Source organism: Asparagus officinalis, chromosome 3, assembly GCF_001876935.1.
Source record: "Asparagus officinalis chromosome 3, Aspof.V1, whole genome shotgun sequence".
Classification (NCBI taxonomy): domain Eukaryota; kingdom Viridiplantae; phylum Streptophyta; class Magnoliopsida; order Asparagales; family Asparagaceae; genus Asparagus; species Asparagus officinalis.
Genome location: NC_033796.1, coordinates 49,816,938 through 49,836,469, shown reverse-complemented (window position 1 = coordinate 49,836,469; position 19,532 = coordinate 49,816,938). Strand labels below are relative to the sequence as shown.

Here is a 19,532-nt window from a genome sequence, read left to right as displayed (position 1 = left end):
TGAAGGGGGATTTGAAAGCACCATAAAGCAATGATCTTGATCTTCAGTAAGCTTTTCTTGATAAACTTGCGAATGAAGCTTGAACTTGAATTGTATTGCTTCACTCTACTATTCACCCTAATAGTATTGGATTTATATAGGATTTAGATGTTGACTTTTTCTTTCTAACAGGGACTCTTTAGCTAATTCTACGGCAGACGGTCATGCATTATATATGATCTCGCGTCATAGGTCTATATCAAGAATGAAAGTTTGTTTTTCATTCCTAAATGCATGCCACGTGTATTTGACATGCTAAGCGATATGAATGTTTAATTCACAGTGCAAAAGCAACTTTAAGATGTTAACAACATACCACTCGTCAAAGATACAAACACATCTTCATAGGCTTCGACTTAAACACACTCATGTTTACCTAGAGCCCTGGTCAGGTTTGGAAAATAATAATAAAACTGAAAGAAAGTGTTGTAATTGCAGTTACATGCAATAACTCTTACAACAACTTACCCGCATGCAAGCAACATTTGCATTGCAACTGCACATTGCAGCAGGCTACCAATCACCCCTCAAAAACTTAAAAAACAAGGTAAAGAGGAGATAAACTCAAAATAAGCATGTAGCTTGATCCCTACAGCAATCAAGTCCAGTTTAATTCTCGGTAACTCAAATTAAGCATGTGTTTTCTTACATCACTCATTTGTTTGCAAAAATGATCGTGTAGATTGGTTGATAACACCGCATCTCTTTGAAATGCCGGGAAGGACAAATAAAAAAAACAAATATCCTGGAACAGTTCAAGATCTGCAGCATATCCACAAATGATACACTTAAATTACAAACACTCCCAGCCTTCTTTCTTTAATAAATAACAGAAAAGCAAGTAGGGGGCCAAAAGTAAAAAAGAAAAAAGAAAAAAGCATAGGAAAGCTCACAACTCCTCTTCTAGCTTGCAGTTAGCTTCAACTGCTGCAGCTTCTAATCTTCTCCAAGCCATTTCTCTCTGCTCTTCCAAAGCTTTGGCCTTGGACTCTTTCTCTATGTACTGCTTCTGGCACTCATCAAAAAGCTCACCGTCCATTTCAAGGAACATTTTGCGAACATTTGCTGTGAGTCCATGAACTGCCTGGTTCCAATGGCTCTGTATGTTCTTCTCCAAGGCTTCGAATATGATGGGCAAGATTACACTACGGTTTTGGGCGATAAGGCCCACAATGTGGTCGTTGTTCCATAAAAAAAGGGACCTTTCAGCAACCTGATAGATGTTTGTTACAATTTTAGCTCAGGCGAAGCATGTAACATATAAATAGTAACACAAAACATTGGCAAAAGCAAGTATACGTTACTACAAGAATCTGGGGACAGGTTAAATCAGTACTCCTTTTCAAACTTAGTTAAATTTGCAAAAACGCAGCAATACAGACTTGACATGCTGACGAATAGGAAAATGGAGCAAGAGAGCACAACATAACGCAGCAAGTACTCCCACTGATTGATGGTCAACAAAACATATAAACCAGAAGTTCATTCATAGTCCTAGAAAATAACAAAACAAACGGAAAACAAATGAATACTGCCTGTAACTAAGGCAAAAGTGTTGTTGAGTACGGGGGAGAGTTGACCAAGGAACCCGTCACTCCCAGACACACACACACACACACCCCACCACCACCACCACCTCCTCATCAGAATCATTCTAGTATTTCAAGAAGGATGTTTGAGAGAATGGGTATCTCACACAGGGACAAATAGCGCAATTCAGTAGCAGCTGTATCACTGTCTGATGAAGCATGATGGAGAAAAGAAAACCAGAAAATAGATATGAAGCATGATGGAGAAAATTGCTAATTAAATCAAAAGTTGAAAGTACCTACAACGTGGGGGCATTTATCGAGAAAGTTTAATATAAACTTGCCACCATTCCAAATATTTAACCAACCACTTGGTCAAATTACCAGTTTTGAAGCCACAAGTTTTTCCAAACATTTACTTCTAATTCTACACTCTGTAGAATTTCACCCTCCCTTACTCAACATTATCTTTATATGATTTTAGCTCAGTTGCCATCTTATAAACTTTCCAACAGTCTTTTTTTATCACTAGACAATGCTAGAACCCTGAAGTTGTCGAGTTATCCCCCTAGAACTCGCTTCTCAACAACCATCTTCATCTTGATTTATACGTTATGCCCAAAAAAAGATACAGGAAACAACTAGTCCAAAGCAACAATGGGACCAATGAATTACATTGAGATCTCACTTTAAATCGAACCAATCAATTAAAATTGTGTAATTCCCCTGACTCAACAAATAGGTTTGGCATTCATCCTTATTCAAAACTTCAAAGTGTCTACAAATTGCCCAAGGCGTGATGCTAGAAAGAAAGCAGCAGTGTCAAGTGTAAATATGACGAGCTCACAGGTGCATCTGTCATCCAAACACTTGAATCACCACTTGACCATAAAATATGATACCAGGCAATCATGCAAGATGCATGTGAATAAAAGGAAAACTGGTACCATACTGAAGCCTTTCAACTGCTAGCTTATAATATTTCCCCTCAAGGATTACTGTAATATGACATATTTTTCATCTCAGCAGTCCATGCATTGTACAATGATGTACGATCAAATGTTTTCCCCAGTCAGCAAGCCTTGTTCTGTCCGATTGCATGTTTATCGAAGTTCACAATACCCTCTAATCAATTTCACTAGCCCATTTGACTTGGCCACCAAACAGAAAATATATTTATCAATTGTGCAAACACAGTGCAAACAAACTGCCTAACAGCCAAACTAAAAAATTAAGATGCAAACTGTAAATTATTGATGTTAACATGCAAGGGTCCTCAGCATTAGCTGAATTCAATCCCAAAAGACATGAAGAAGCTTGGTGTATGAATCTTTGCCATGCATCTTAAGTAAGACATGCTTCTCATCATAACCCTGAGTTTACTGATTCATGCAACCATTCTAGTCTAGTCGTAAGACACATATGCGGAGATATGTGCTTCATACTAAAGTAGTTTGAGCATGCATTTGATGTGCAAGACATAAGTAATTAATGCTAGTACCTTAAAAGAACTGACCTTTAAGAAGGTATGTTGTGTTTGGAATATCAAAATCTCTTTAAATTCATAATTAACAAACTGTGAAGTGGAACACAATCTAAATAGTACTTAATTTAGCTTTAACAGCCATTAGCATTTCTGTTTCAGGTTTCAAGTTGTTTAGATGGCTCTAGGAAAAGATCTAAGAGTGACAACGACTAAATCCTAAATTTATCTAACTTCTGCCCATGCCAAACGATGGCAAGTTAGGTTCATTTAAAGTAAGGATCTAACAGGATCACAGGCATCAAGATTGGCTTCTGTAGCCTTAACCATATGACCAGAAGAGAAAGAAATAGTATTTGATATACATGACTACCAGAAGTGAGAAAGCAAATATCATTGTCCTAGAGTAACAGTTAAGGTGACCTTACACTAGTCATTGCAAAAAGATTTTTCATCATGACACTGTCTGACGTGATATCTAAATATAATATTTTTATCCAGTTGGGCATGTTATATGACAGAAATTTTTTCCATAACAAATGTCATATAATTTGTCTGAATCTTTGGCATCAATTGTGGTGAGTAAAGACGTGCCGAAGTCTTGATACTAGTGGTCATGGAAAGCTAACTAAAGTCGGGTGTATATATGAGAAGGAAAATCACAAGCCTCCTAAGAGAAAAACTATGAGAAGGAATTTACAAACTGAAATCAACCCTCCCATAAGCAACAATACTGAGTAAGGGTGTGTATGGTTTGGAGTAGTTGAAACAACGAACGTATTTGCAACACCTTGGAGTTCCAACTCCCATTGTTTAATTGCTCTTCAATTTCAACGCTTACAAAGATCCCTTATTTTTGGCCTATTTTGCATTTGCAACAACATTTTGGTGTTGTGACAACATCTTGGTGTTGCAACAACATCCAACCAGATGTGTAGCTTAAAATGTCAATGTAGTTGAAATAACTAACATACATCTCCAACTACTACAAACCAAAAACACTTAAATGTCTAGATCTCAAATGTAAACAAATTTTGAGGTTCTGTGCCTCGCATGAAATGAATTTCAGAAATGAAGATTTCTTAAATAGCTTATAACCAGGTGAACCACCAACATATTAGACACATCAAAAAAGAACTACCAGCATCAGTCATGATTCAAAGTTCAAACCACCTAAAATTCAGATGCACCAAACTTGATGGACTTTTGTAGTTCTCAATGACATGTTAACAACTCAGTAAAGAAGCCATCCACCACCACCACTTAACTTGTATACAAAATAACTAAAATCTGTTTGTTCTATAGTCTCTACAAGCCAAAAGATTAGGGAACTAAATCCGCATGATACCAGAAAAACCCAGATCCCCTGCAGGTGACTGATTGTTGCCTCCATTTTCAGTCATTTCCATTTATATTATTCCCTAGCTACATCCTCTCTCATCTTCTCGGCTACTGCCCTCCTCTTTTGGTTGTGTTTTGCTCGTTAAGAGAAGGAAGGGAGATGAGTCTGGCAACAAGAATAAGCAGGGGAAAGCCATTAAGATGCGAGTTAGAACAGGGCAAGGACAAACCGACCCAATAAGATTGGCAAACCAGTAAATGACAGCAACAACATCATGGGCATGTCAACTACATGCGTACTGTGCTGGCATACAGTTAGAAACTACATTAGCAGGGTACTTCTAATCTGAAGCCGTACCCATACCCGACACGTACCCATACCCATACCCGTAACCAAATTCCTTAACCTTGCATATATGCATACATCTACTTGAGCATGTACTCAATTATACAATATATATTTTAATGTAGAACACTTGTCATACATTTTTTGGGCATGTATCCTACACATCACATCCACGTTTGAAACTCATTGGACAAAGGTAAGTTCTGAATTATGATTTTCAATGGTTGTTTGGATGTCTAGTTTAGAAACTAGTGACTTTCCAATTTATAATCCACACAATAAAAGAAACATAAAAATATTATAGGAATTTTAATTCTCATCCTTATTCTCATATAAATTATTAATTTCAACATATAATATGTGTATATAAATATTTATATATCTATGTCCCCATACCCTACCTTCTACAGATTTGACATGTCCTGTACCCGTACCGGTATACGTACACGTACCCATGCAACATAGGTCAGAAACAATACTTTTTACACGCTATACTAGTGTGCAAAAGGCCCATGTCAAATAAATGCCAATCTTTTGTGAACATCGGCTGCATCTGTAGCAGGAATACAGACAATACCGTGGAGGAGGAATAATATGATGCCATCAGCAGCTCTTAGTATCAAAGCCTGTTAGTTGAACATCTGTATATCGTATATCTCCACTCTCCTATTAGTTCAACATACCCCAGTTCATTCAAATGGAAAAATGCACTCCATCAATCGTTCTTATTTATCAATTACCATCTCTTCAAGATGCCTGATGTGCATTCAAATGGAAAGAATGTTGCATTCAAGATTAATTCACATGATGAAATTATCTAGAAGCCAGAAATTGTTCCAATTTTTTTTATAGAGCAAGCAGCAAAAAATAAAAGTTTTATATAATTAGATCCAGGTCTAGCAGATTCAAACTCCCTAAACACTTTGTTAGTACATTTTGTAAAATGTTTAGATTAGGATTGACGGCTAAGATTCTTATAGACTATATGCTCCAAACCAAAGGTCTCTCCAATTCTTTATTTGAACCATTTAACAACATGAGGTTTGATATATCATTAGCAATTCCCAAAAATATGATTAACTCCTAAAACATTCAATTAGGTTTATCCTTGATAAACTCCTCTTAATAAATTCCAACAAAGATTGATTGTTTAATTGCCTGGATGGCCATAATTATGTCCTTGGGAATAGGACTCACCTCCTGATCAATGAATTCATAGACCGAAAACTTCCGTTGCGAGTGTCCAAGATTTCAGAATAAATTGGAAAAGAGGAAAGAAAAATGATAACCATTTGTCTGATAATAAAATATGCAGTAAACTAATCACATAACCATGATTAGAAGGTAAAGATTCATTGATTTGGAAAGAAGACAACATTAAAACTATTGGGCTGACAGACTGTGGACAGGAAACACTCGTGATATTCAAATGAATGCTTCAGACAGTTAATTAACTATATACAGTTACTCTAAAGTGGAATTCTATCTAGTATATTCTATGTCCCTGAAAGTAAACTTTTTCTCTATTTATTCTTGTTTGTAATATAATTTCGCTCTTATTTGCTAAAAATCTCTAAGTCAACTACAACATCAGGTCGACTTTCTCCCGGTAAATCAGCCACACAAGACACCACATTCTTTGACTTCATAACAAATAATCATAGAACCAGAATTGAACAATAATTGTGTGTGTGTTCCAAAACAATGGCAGACTCGACCATGTTTCAAAACAAAAAGAAATTAAAAACACACGAAGCAGACAGAATAAGAGAAAAATGAGGCTTTAGAGGAGAGTGACGGTTAAATCCAAAAATAAATTTACTTCCGCTCTTGAGGATAATAATCCCAACTCAATAGAAAACTCTATAATAAAATTAATCCTCACAGATGATAAAGTACTAGCCTCGTCAAAGGTGAGGAACCATCCGCCTAGTACAGGCTACATAGGTAGGCATGGACAAGTAATGAAGCTTTTAACTAATTCCTTGTCAATGTAATGTATTCGTCAGAATGGTACTAGCTCCCTAGCACAAAGATAGGTATTTACCAGATACTGTAGCTTCTCATTAGTCCTACATGCAAGGCCATGCAGCTTCTAATGTATGACCTTTTCCGTTGTTATCACTATCAAAGTTACAAAGATATGCATCTAAAGATGGAAGCATTCATGCTACTTTGTATCGTTGATACACTAGCAATACTGCCTCAAACCTATAATTTGCAGTTATAGTAATAACCATGAGTGTATCGCAAGTCAGAGAGCTGAGACTGTTAGTGCAATTCCTCGCTTAGCATCTACAGATCTTACTAGTCTAGTTTGGCAATATTTGTTCTTGACTTAAGAGGCACAAAACATTAATAAATGTTTGACACCAAAAACCGATTGAATAAAGCAGCGCAATCAACAAAGGTCCCATAAAAAGCAAGTACAGGACAATAATTAACACTACATTTCTTCATGAAAGAAGTTATGGATATGCATAAAAGACACACTTAAAAGCTTCAATGATGTCAAGACAATACACATCACAACTTTCAGAAGGAAATAAGAATAATAAGTCCGATCAATACCAAACTACAGGATATCAACGTTCTTCACATGAGGATGAGAAATAAGATATATGCTGAATAGGGAATGTTGACATCTAATATTCCACTTGAATCTACTTGTGCCAGGAACCATAAAATATGTAACAAATAAACAAACAAATCCATATATACCGATGTGATATTTTATTACCCAAGGGCAAGTTCAAAGAAACTAAAAAGCAAAATAAAGGAGGCAACTGGTCTAAAGTTTCTTTTTAAGAACCAGCACCAGTAACACATTAGATTGTCAGAAAAAGTAATATCATTATCTACTGCTTCCCTCAAATACACGTGTTCTGACCTTACATACCTTGAGTATTCAATTACAAATTCACCAATATCAGCATGATGTTCTGTTATCTGAGGACAAATTAGCAGATATATTTGTGAAGTGAAGCAAGCAGGTGGCTTAAAAAAAATTCTTTTGGTCAAATATATTGTTTGTGCCTACACATGTTGGACATTGGAAGCCTCATAGGACGATAAGAATACCTAAGGATCCGGCAAAACTTTTCCGATCTACAATATTATTTTTCATTGACAGAAGGAAAATAGTAACAATGAACTGCGCAACTTGTGGAGGTTATGTTTGTCAAAAGGGAAAAATGAGCTCCTAGTGTTTTGTTTGCACATAAACGTTTTGTAAACTTGCAGAGCATATCCAACAAGAAAGTGTGTCTACCAACGCGATAATTCATTATCCAAGAGCAAAACTCATTGAAAGTAATAACAAGTTAAGTATGCAACTCATCTAAAGTTTATTAAGGACCAATACTAGTGCGTAGTAGTAACCCACTAAATTCTCCATTAAGAAGGAATACTGACATCTAGTTTCTTGTGTGTGTTTGAAACCCTACATATATCCTACCTGTACAGAAAACAAGTTTATATCTACCAATAATTTCGTCTTCTTTGGGCAAAATAATTGAAAACCTGCAACAAATGAAAAGTGCAACATCGCAAACAATGAAGAAAATTTTACTTTTTAAATAGGTAAAGGACCACCGCCTACCAACTTACTAGTTAAAGCAAAGACATTGAAAAAGAAAAAGAACAGACAAATTAAGAAGCATATACCTGAAAATGTGAGCTATTAAGGCACCGCGCGATCTGCTTAAAGAGCGGCACCATACATTTCTGAAACTCCGCCTGCTGCTATTAAGGCACCGCGCGATCTGCTTAAAGAGCGGCACCATACATTTCTGAAACTCCGCCTGTCCGCCTGCTGCGTAGCCTCAAGAACCTCCTCCAACTCCCCCAGGAACAACACCTCCTTCGAACAATTTGTCACCGGCCAATACTTGAGCAACCCCCTAATAACTGTATCCGCAAGCTTATAATCCTTCTCTACAAACTGTGTTATACAATACGAAAGCTGCTGATGATACACCCCAACAGACTCATACATTTCTGAAACTCCGCCTGCTGCGTAGCCTCAAGAACCTCCTCCAACTCCCCCAGGAACAACACCTCCTTCGAACAATTTGTCACCGGCCAATACTTGAGCAACCCCCTAATAACTGTATCCGCAAGCTTATAATCCTTCTCTACAAACTGTGTTATACAATACGAAAGCTGCTGATGATACACCCCAACAGACTTCGGCTTATGCAACGGTATCAAAGCCCTCACGAGAAACAACTTGTGCTCCTCCTTCATCGGCAATGCAAACCCATTGATAATACTCCCCAAAATTTCCAACAACTCCCCGATCCCCGCATGCCTCTCCGTCTCAAATATAAATCTATAGAAAATGTTATTAATAGCTTTACGAATAAAGGGTCTATGCACCATGAACTTGCCATAGATTCTATGAAGTATAGTCTTCAAATACTCCCTCTCTCGGGGGTCCTCAGAATCAAACAAATCAAGAAGCTTAAGTACAAACGAGTGGTCAATGTATCTCTTTGCAATCTTGGTGTCAGTGTCAGAGGACACAATGTAACGGAGCAGCAGCTCGTAGACGATCTGGAGGTGGGGCCAGGCGGCGTCGAGTAGGGGTCCTCCTCGTCGGGCTCGCCGGCGTCGGCGCCGGTGTTCTCTGTGGACGCCGCGGCAGGCATCCAAGGAAGATGTTGGCGAGTATCGTGCGGACGAGTCCTCCTCACGCTGATCGGATAGAGCGCCGGAGCGCGACTGACAAATCGACGAGCTCCGAGTTAGGCGTTTGGCCTGTGGCCTCCTTCTCTCTGGCGAACTTTAGGGTTATCGGAGAAGTCGAAGGAGAGGAGAAGCAATCTGGAGCTTGCGGTATGAAGAGCCGACTGCTGTCTCCAACGGGACGCTCTCTGAACACGGGGAGGCACTCGACGGCGGCTGAACCCGCCGACCGCGCCGAGAAGGAGGGGATAGGCTTAGGTGTTAGGGGTTAGGGTTGCTGGCGAGCGGGCAGGGCCGTCTGACCGGGGGGCGGCGGCGGCGAGAGGCGAGGGATCGCCGGCGTCAGGATTTGGGACCTTGCCGGCTGGCCCCGCTTCATTGATTGTGTTCAGCTATTTGTTAATCGAGAGATTGAAGCCTAGAATCTCGGTGGGAGGGATAAGAGATTTAGGGTTAAGGTAGGGTTTGAGGCGAAGATCGCCGGGCGAGTGAGAAGAGAGAGCGCATCAAGAAGAGGAGCGACGGAGCTGATGAATGGATCGATATTTGGTGTTCTTTTTTTTTAAAAATCTTTTTCTCCTTTTTCCTGGAATGATGGGAACGGATTAGTTTTCTTTTTTTTTTCTTCTTCTTCTCCAATAATAGATTAGTTATCGAAATGTTCACTTTTGAGAGACTCGGAACTTTTGAAGTTTATTATATTTCTTTTTTTAATTCTGGATAAGGAGCCATCATAGACTGTGTAACATTTAATTATGAGTTATGTATTAATTTATCGGTTTTTCTATAGAGTGCCCTTGTGCACTCTATAAGAGAGGAGAGAGATAGAGAGAAATGAATGAGGATGGGACCCCCCTGATTTGCATTGGGATCCTCTTTTCATTCATTCCTCTCTATCTCTCTCCTCTCTTATAGAGTGCCCAAGGGCACTCTATAGAAAAACCGTTAATTTATTGCATGATGTATGATTTTGGATCAGCGCGGGGTTGGCTCTCTCAGTCTTGTGCATAACTTTGGAATATGTAAGAGAACCCCCTACCTGATTTTTTTTAATAATCCAGACCTATATCAAGGTTAGAACCATAGTAGTCTTATTAAAACCTCCAAATTATCAGGATCACTAGTGGTAGGTATAGTCTCTATAACTTTTAAAATACCAAAAAATGTAATATAACACGTCATAACTTTTAAAATGATCAAATAACCCCCATAACTTTTAATATATCAGAAAACTGAAAACTCCTGAAGTATAAGGATAATCATTAAAAGCCTTTAATTTAGACATTTTATGCACAACCTCCTTTAACTTTGAAATTTCATCAAAACCCCCCAAAAGAGTCCCCTCTAGTAGTGTTTTTTAGTAAAATCTCTAAGCTAAAGTGTTTTTTCTATAACCCCTAAACTTAAAGGGGAATTTCTACTAGTTTCAAATAAATAGGGGCTTATGCAATAATGTTCAAAGTCAAGAGGTTTTTGTTGTATTTAGCCTATTTTTTATTCAGACTCGAGTAATATGTTTGACTGGGCTGTCAATCATAATTTTGGACAAACCACACGTATGTTTATGTCTTTATAAACCGTGATCTTTAACAAAATAACAAAACAAAATTATTATGTCAGATGAATTATCACATTAGCGTACACGATTTAATTTGAGCATAAATATGAATATTGAAATGGTGAATTTCTTAGAGCGGTATTAACGGACAATTATAATCTATCTTGATGCTGTTATATAGACAATGAAACATGGATACGTTCGTGACAGATGGCTACGGACGCGGTGTCTTATTCATTTATAAATTATTTGCTTTGTAACTTTAATGATTAATACCATGCTCATATTTATTCACTAATTACACAATTGAATTGTAAAATAAACAGTTAAGAATGTTCCCGTCTCCTTGGCATCTAGGCGATACTCCCGGATAGTTATGCAATCATACAGACGTACATTAGTTCAGCTCATATCTGAGATGCACGAGCATGCAACTAGATTAATGCCCTGTTTGGATGGAGGGTAGAGAGGGGGAGGGGAAGAGAAATGAGGCTTTCACCTTGTTTGGGAGTTTTTTTAAGGATATTTACTTCCTTTCACCTTCATTCACCTTACTCAACTCCCAAACAACATATTACAATTCTCTTTCCTTACCTTCCCTTCTCTTCCCGTTATTTACCTTTCCTTTCCTTCCCTTAGTAAACTCCCAAACACACCATAAAAGTCGGTAATGTTACGGTTTTTTTAAGCATCAGCAAGACCTCACCTCCTGCGGACGCAGAGTTCTTCAAATAAGCTTTCCTGCAGTAAACCACCCACATCAGGTAGTAAAATCCCACACAAAATGGAATCAGCGTTCGACCCCTGACTCGTTTACATTAACATGCGGCCCAGAGTACTGAACACTTTTCTGAATAAAACACAAGCCAGTTTCAGTGAATAAAACACTAAGCAAGTTTCATATTCACTATTAGAGGAACATCAACATTGCACAGAACACATCATTGTTAGCTTAGTATTTACATCTCCAAATGTCCATTTTACTAAGGAGAACCCAACTTCCAACATCACTCTGTGCCCTGCTAGTGTGCAGCAAGTACTCTCTAGCTCCAATCAGAAGACTGAAACCTCCCACGGCCTCGGCCACCACCACGACCACCTCTATCTCCATTCCAACCCCTTCCTCTTCCACCAAAGTCACTACCTGATCTATCCTGATGATTATTGTTATCATCATAATCTCCATTTCCTCTTCCTCCATATCTACCCAGAATTCCTCTTCCCCTGTTAAACCCCCTGCCCCCATCAAAAGCTACTTCCCTCTTCCAATAATTACCTTGGCCTTCACGACTACTATCTCCACCGCCCCAATCAGATCCTCTAGGTTTTTTCCAAGCATCCTCATTGCCACCATTATTCCATTCATTTGTTCCATTTTTGCTAGAGGAACCCCAAGTGGCCCCAGTTGAAACTTTCGGTTTCTCCCAGCTACTACTTGGTTCACTTCCCTGGCCCTCAACCTTAGGTTTGTTCGATGAGTTCCAAGCATCCTCATTGCCTTCTTTTTTCCAATTTGATGCCTGATTGCTACCGAACGACTTTGGTTTATCCCACCCATCTGCCCCATTCTTGGTAGAGTAAGTAGCTGCTTTACTCCAACCATCTCCATCTTTTCCAGAACCTTCACCTGCTACCTTATTCCACGGAGAATTCTGATTGTTACTTGAATCACCAGGTGCAGCCTTGCTACCCCATGCATCGGCTTTTTGCTCTTTATCAGCTTAACATTAAGGTTTAGTAAATCAACTTGCATATACATGTTAACTCAGAAAGACATTCATATGGCTCAAAACTATAATATAAAAAAAAAGACAATGAAATGAAAGCTAAATATAACTTCTCTGTATCAAACCTCTAGATGGTGCTGCGGCCTTGCTTCCCCATGCATCAGCACCTTGTCCTGGATCTGCTAGAGATAGATGGACATAATCAACTGGTAAATATTCATGCACCACGTGATTCTCAGAGTAACAAGAGTTTAAAAAATGATGAGAAAATAAAGCAAAGGGGCATGAATCACCTCTAGCCGAAGCAGCTAATTTTCCACCCCATGGATCAGCTTCTCCTTTATCTGATTAAGATATGATAAGTAGAAGACACGTTAGTGCAGACACATATACCATCCGAAGTGAAATTAACATACACACACAGAGAGCAGATAAAAAGGTTGCATATATTAGAATGTCATCAACCACCTTTAGCTGCAGGTGATGCCTTGCTACCCCATGGATCAGCTCCTTGTGTTTTATCTGTGTAGAATTAGAGTATCTTGTAGTCAATTATTTTGCAGGTCCAGGCAACAGAAAGAAATTTGCATGTAGTTTGCTCGCAAGAAGATGAAAAACAAAGATGTAGCTGCTATATATAAGCTTGATAACCTCTAGAAGAACCTGAAGCCCAAGTAGCAGCTCCTTCTCCTTGATCTATTAAGGATCAGAGAAAAGGACAAAATCATGTCAGATTACACCCTCGCAAGATGATGTTATACGGTTACAAAAAGATAATGGCAAAAAAACAGCATCCAGCATGATGCTTTTATTCTCACCTGGTGATATCATACCCAATGTCGATGAAATGGTTTTAGTGGAAGATTTATTCCAACCATCTCCATCTTTTCCGGAACCTCCTCCACCTGTTGTTTTAGCCCATAAAGAATTCCTCTCTCCACTTGTGCTAGAAGCCTTCACCCAGCTGTCAAAGGCTTTATCAGAATGGTTAGATTCACTTGGTGTCGCCTTACTACCCCATGGATCAGCATTCTGCTCTTTATCTGCTTATAGTTAAAGCATATAGTTAGTAGGCTTGCATGCATAAGTTCACTTAAGACGGACATTCATACTGTTAAGACTACCAAAAACAAGAGAGGAAAATGCTGGCTGTAATGGAATGTCAGGTATCACCTGTAGATGCTCCTGCCACGCTAGAACCCCATGGACCAGCACCTCTTTCTTGTTCTGCTTAGGATCAAGCAATCCAACAGTTAAGATTCCCAAGCAGAGACAACCAACATTACAATATAGGAAAAAGGTTTAGGCAAAGAAACAGGATGAAAATGATTACCTTTCTGATTCCAACTCTTTCCAGATCCCCAGCCCCCAAACTCACCTGACTTGTCCTGATTTTCTTCAGTTGCAGTCCCACTTCCTCCCCATTGACCCCTTCCTCTTCCACTTCCCCAAGAACCACCTGTCCTGTCCTGATTATCTTCATTGCCAGTTCCTCCTCTTTCCCCATATCGACCCCTTCCTCCTCCCCTTCCAGACTCCCAGCCCCCACCATAGTCGCCTTGCCTGTCCTGATTATCTCCATCTCCAGCACCTCTCCCTCCATATCGACCCCATCCTCTTCCCCTCCCAGATCCCCAACCCAAGTCACCTGATCCATCCTGATTTTCTCCATCTCCAGCACTTCTCCCTCCATACCAACCCCTTCCTCTTCCCCTCCCAGACCCCCAACCCCCACCAAAATCACCTGAACCCTCCTTATTATCTTCGTCTCTGCTTCCTCTTCCCCCATATCGACCCCTACCTCTTCCTCTCCCAGATCCCCTACCTCCACCAAACTCACTTGAACCATCCTGATTTTCTTCGTCTCTGTTTCCTCTTCCCCCATATCGACCTCTTCCCCTTCCCCTACCAGATCCCCAACCCCCATCAGAATCTCTTTGCCTGTTCCAACCATTGTCTCCACCTTGACCGCTACCAGCTCCATCGTCCCATCCAGATCCTTTTCCCCAGCCAGATCCTTGACCTCCGTCACTATCAACTGGTTTGTTCCATGAATTTCCACCACTTCCAAATCCACGGCCACCTTCAAATTCACTTGATTTTTCCCAAGTATCCCTCTTACTAGATTTCCAAGCATCTTCATTGCCTCCCATCTTCCAGTTTGACACCTGATCGCCACCAGAAGATTTTGGATTGTTCCATCCATCTGTATTATTTTTGATAGAGGAACCTGCTGCCATATCCCATCCAGACTGACCATCACTTGAAACTTTCGCTTTATCCCAGCTGCTTGGTTCACCTTCTTGTTTCTCAGCTGACTTGGTACCAATAGCAGCAGTTTCCCAGCTTGAAGATGAACTGTTATTTACAGCTACAGTGGTGCCTTTACAAGAAGGTTTGCTCCAACTATCTCCATCTTCTCCTGAACCTCCACCTGCTGCCTTATCCCATGAAGAATTCTGATCTCCAACCGAATTTGGAGCCAGTGCCGCCTTGCTGCTCCAAGTATCAAACTTTTGCTCTTTATCTGATTAAGTTTACAGTATTTGTAGCATAACAAATCAGCTTGCATATACACGAGGACATTTCACTGTTCAAGCTAAAGAAAAGAATAGAAAATGATGGCTGAATGGAATCCAATTATCACCTCTAGTTGCCACAGCCACATTGCTAACCCATGGATCAGTGCCTTGTCCTTGTTCAGCTTAAGATAGGTAGAAGTTAATAATCAGCTACAATATCCATACACTGTGGTTCGCACTGTACATATAAAGAAATTATAAGAACATAAAATGGTGTTGCTCACCTCTAACCCCAGCTGTTACCTTGCTAGCCCATGGATCCTCACCTCCTTGATCTGATTTAAGATAAAATTAATAGAAGAAACATGTTAGCTAAGACCTTAAATAATAGCATTCACAACTCTCCTTATTTTTTTAACATGCAAAGTGAGAACAAAGAAATGAGATAATTTGAAAACCCGCCTTTATTTGCAACTGAGGCTTTGCTGCCCCAAGCATCAACTCCTCGCGCATGATCTGTTTAACATGAAAATGAAGATAAATCATTTTGCATGTCCTTATTTCCCCTGTTTTGAGTAAAACTATATTTTGCATGCTTCCCTCCAGCCAACATAAAAAAGCATGCAAATTGTTATAATAACTAAAACTGGAGGAAAACATCGGCTATATTAGTTATGGGATTAATCACCTTTTGCTGCAGCTGGAACCTTGCTCTCCCATTGATCAGCACCTCTTTCTCTGCCTGTTAATGATTTACGGAAAAAATAATCAATCATCCTGACATCAACACAAAACAGACGATAACATTAACACTGCCAAAAAGAAGAAAAGTACTAGCGCAATGTTCCAGCGCACACTACATTCCCACCCGAAAATGAGCTGCTTGCTGAAGGTTTATTCCAACCATCTCCATCTTTTTCACAACCTACACCTTCTGTCTTATTCCATACAGAATTCTCCTCTCCACTTGCAGTGGAAGCTTTTGCCCAGCTATCAAAGGTTTTATCAGAATGGCTAGAACCTCCGTGTGTGGTTTTCCCTCCCCATGGGTCAGCTCTTGGCTTATTATTATCAGCTGAAGATTACAATAGTATTGTCAATAAGCTTGCACAAACAAATCCCTATAGAATGATATCCATAGTTCTTAAACAGCTAAATCCAGAAGAATGATTCACTGTAAAAATGCCAACTGTCACCTGTTGTTGTTCCCGCAATGCTGCTACCCCATGGATCAACACCTTGTTCTTGTTCTGCTTATAATCAACTCAATAAGACTAATCCTTCAGCCGAGATACCCATGATTCCAATCTACCTCACAGGTAAACAAATCAAAGACTAATTAAATACTACCATTACCTCTAGCTCCTGGTGTCAGCTTGGTACCCCATGGATCAGCACTCCCCCCATCTGCTTATTACCAAGTCAATAGGACTAATCCATCAGCCGAGATGCCCATGAATTCCAATCTACTATCACGGGTAATGAAATCAAAGACAAACTAATTAAATGGTAAGAATACCTCGAGTGCCTGGTGTCTGCTTGCTACCCCATGGATCAGCACTTCCCCCATCTGTTTAAAGTAGTCAATAGAAGAGAATTCATTAGCTTAGACATCAACCCCTTCGAATAATGATACAGGCAATTTTGACATATGTAAAGAAGAAATAGCAGTATGTAATGTCAGAATATTGAGTCACCTCCGGCTGCGAGTGATGCTTTATTACCCGAAGGATCAGCACTTCCCCCCTCTGCTTATAATGGTCAATAGAATAGAATCTATTAGCTTGGACACGAATCTCTTGCATAATGATAATCACACTGTTGACGTATGTAAAGAAGAAATAGCAGTATATGATGGATATATTAGAATACTGAGTCACCTCTGGCTGCTAGTGATGCTTTACTACCCCAAGGATCAGCACTGCTCCCTTCTGCTTAAATTGGTCAAAAGAAGAGAATCTACTAGCTTAGACATCAACACCTCGCATAACAATACTCGCATTTTTGAGATATGTAAAGAAGAAATGAAGAATATATTAGAATATTGAGTCACCTCCGGCTGCAAGTGATGTTTTACTACCCCAAGGATCAGCACTTCCCCCATCTGCTTAATAGTATCAATAGAAGAGAATCTATTAGATTAGTCACCAATCCTCACATAATGCTACTCGCATATTTTGATTCATGTAAAGAAGAATAGCAGTATATGATGGATATATTAGAATATTGAGTTACCTCCGGCTGGAAGTGATGCTTTACTGCCCCAAGGATCAGCACTTCCCCCATCATCTTACAATGGTCAATAGAAGAGAATCCATTAGCTTAGACACCAAACCCTTGCATAATGATGCTTGCATTTTTGACAAATGTAAAGAAGAAATAGCAGTATATGATGGATATATTAGAATATAGAGTCACCTCTGGCTGCGAGTGATGCTTTACTACCCCAAGGATCAGCACTTCCCCCATCTGCTTAAAATGGTCAATGGAAGAGAATTTATCAGCTTGGGGACCAAACCCTCACAAATTGGTACTCGAATTTTTGACCCATGTTAAAAAGAAATAGCAATATAGGATGGATATATTAGAATACTGAGTCACCTCCAGCTGTGATTGATGCTTTACTAACCCAAGGATCACTTTGTTCTTGGTCTGTTTAGATAAAGAAAAAGTAGTCAAACAGCTAGCAATTCCAAGCAATAAATCAAAACAGGAAAAGTGTTAAACATTAGCAATTTAGCATCAATCTCATCGAATCACCTCCAGCCACATGTGACACCCTGCCAGCCCATGGATCAGCTCCTTGTTCTTGCCCTGTTAAAGGTTGAGACAGAAAAGGCAATCAACAGGCTTGTACATGATGTTAAAGGTTGAGACAGAAAAGGCAATCAACAGGCTTGTACATGATATTCCAACTAGAAAAGAAGAAAATTGGAAGAAAGTATTGGTGATGTTAGGATGCTTTTAATTTGCCATCCACAGCAGGTGCCAGTTGGCTATCCTATTGATCAAAGCCCATCTTTAGTACCAAAAAAAATGGATGTGTGAATATTACAGAGAAAACCATAAGAATATTAGCTTATGCAGAACTTCAAAATGTAATTAAGAACATGACAATGCTTTAGGAAAAATCATTTTACAACTAAAGAACACAGAATGAATTTCTCATGACCACAAAACCTGCAGTAGCACCTTGCATCTATAGAAGACAAGGTTCTAAAAACAATCCCAGAGATAACTATCACAAGAAAAAACAGGAAATAATACTGCCTGTATATGACCGTGTATGCAATTTGATAACATATTTTTCATGTGCCCATATATTCAACCACTAAATTTTCATGTAATCCCTGCTAATGTTTTTTTTCCACGTATTTGATTTAGGTGGGTATGCGACTGAGATTTTTGCTCAGCATACACAAATGTGACCACACACATTGTACTAGCTTCACAGCTTTTCATCTATTTAACACAAATTATAACTGTAGATGATGAAAACTATGACATCAATTTGGTTAAAAAATATTAAATGATAAGACAGATTCACAATAAAGTATTGTGGTGAATAGCAAAATAAAATTACTCTAAACATATGAAAACACTAGCATACATAAAGAGTCAGCGATACAAATATAATAAAACGATTCTAGTGGACATCAAAGAACTGATTTTTTTCCCCCGATTATATAACGGCAATTTTGATAGACAGCACTAACTGAAGTTCATTATAATTTACAAGTCAAATAAAATAACAGTAGGGGCCAAAACAACTTCAAAGTTTTCAACTGTACTGATATATCAAGCTCCGATGATCCTATTTGTGAGTGAAATTAATAATATTCTGAGAAGTTCTATAATAATAAGATGATCATACACAGCACCCAATTCTATCAGAAACTTATAAATTAACTAACAACATGCACAGGTGACCAATTGTTCTCTTTGCTTACAGTTGGAACCTCATCATTCAACTGACTGTACTACCTCCATTGATATTAAATAAGATTAACAACAGCATTAAGCTTTGACAGTATTAATGTATTATTTGTGAGTGAAATGAATAACATTTACAGATGTTCTGTTGCAATAACGAGTATAGAGAGGTTTGAAAATACATGCACCCATTTCTATAAGGAACTTACAAATTAACTAGCATGCACAACTGACCAACTGCTTTATTCTGCCACAGATAGAACCAAACCATTCAACTGAATGGATTTTAAATAAGATTAACAACAATATACTATTGTTATTGCTTGAATGCTGGAGACTACTGAACAAACACAATGGCACTAGCA

The 19,532-nt window shown here is 38.9% G+C and overlaps 2 protein-coding genes across 2 annotated transcripts in view; both read right to left on the bottom strand.

Moving 5' to 3' along the window:
• LOC109835089 (serine/threonine protein phosphatase 2A 57 kDa regulatory subunit B' beta isoform-like) lies at window positions 630-9,390 on the bottom strand. The gene is given in 4 exon segments (XM_020403087.1): window positions 630-1,252; window positions 8,405-8,476; window positions 8,750-9,321; window positions 9,324-9,390. Coding segments are annotated over 4 exon segments (1,035 nt in total). The 3' UTR covers window positions 630-928.
• Window positions 11,841-19,532, bottom strand: part of LOC109835088 (protein RNA-directed DNA methylation 3) — a gene marked incomplete at its 5' end in the record, with an annotated part of 23,379 nt that continues 15,687 nt past the window's right edge. The window contains 23 exons of the mRNA XM_020403086.1: window positions 11,841-12,705; window positions 12,838-12,894; window positions 13,006-13,056; window positions 13,181-13,234; window positions 13,364-13,408; window positions 13,531-13,755; window positions 13,886-13,939; window positions 14,046-15,239; window positions 15,360-15,416; window positions 15,519-15,569; window positions 15,697-15,750; window positions 15,923-15,976; window positions 16,103-16,309; window positions 16,431-16,484; window positions 16,591-16,641; window positions 16,754-16,804; window positions 16,932-16,982; window positions 17,115-17,168; window positions 17,288-17,338; window positions 17,470-17,523; window positions 17,653-17,706; window positions 17,836-17,886; window positions 17,995-18,048. Of these exons, the coding sequence (XP_020258675.1) occupies window positions 12,029-12,705; window positions 12,838-12,894; window positions 13,006-13,056; window positions 13,181-13,234; window positions 13,364-13,408; window positions 13,531-13,755; window positions 13,886-13,939; window positions 14,046-15,239; window positions 15,360-15,416; window positions 15,519-15,569; window positions 15,697-15,750; window positions 15,923-15,976; window positions 16,103-16,309; window positions 16,431-16,484; window positions 16,591-16,641; window positions 16,754-16,804; window positions 16,932-16,982; window positions 17,115-17,168; window positions 17,288-17,338; window positions 17,470-17,523; window positions 17,653-17,706; window positions 17,836-17,886; window positions 17,995-18,048 (3,305 nt within the window). The remainder of the gene's footprint in view (window positions 12,706-12,837; window positions 12,895-13,005; window positions 13,057-13,180; window positions 13,235-13,363; window positions 13,409-13,530; window positions 13,756-13,885; window positions 13,940-14,045; window positions 15,240-15,359; window positions 15,417-15,518; window positions 15,570-15,696; window positions 15,751-15,922; window positions 15,977-16,102; window positions 16,310-16,430; window positions 16,485-16,590; window positions 16,642-16,753; window positions 16,805-16,931; window positions 16,983-17,114; window positions 17,169-17,287; window positions 17,339-17,469; window positions 17,524-17,652; window positions 17,707-17,835; window positions 17,887-17,994; window positions 18,049-19,532) is intronic.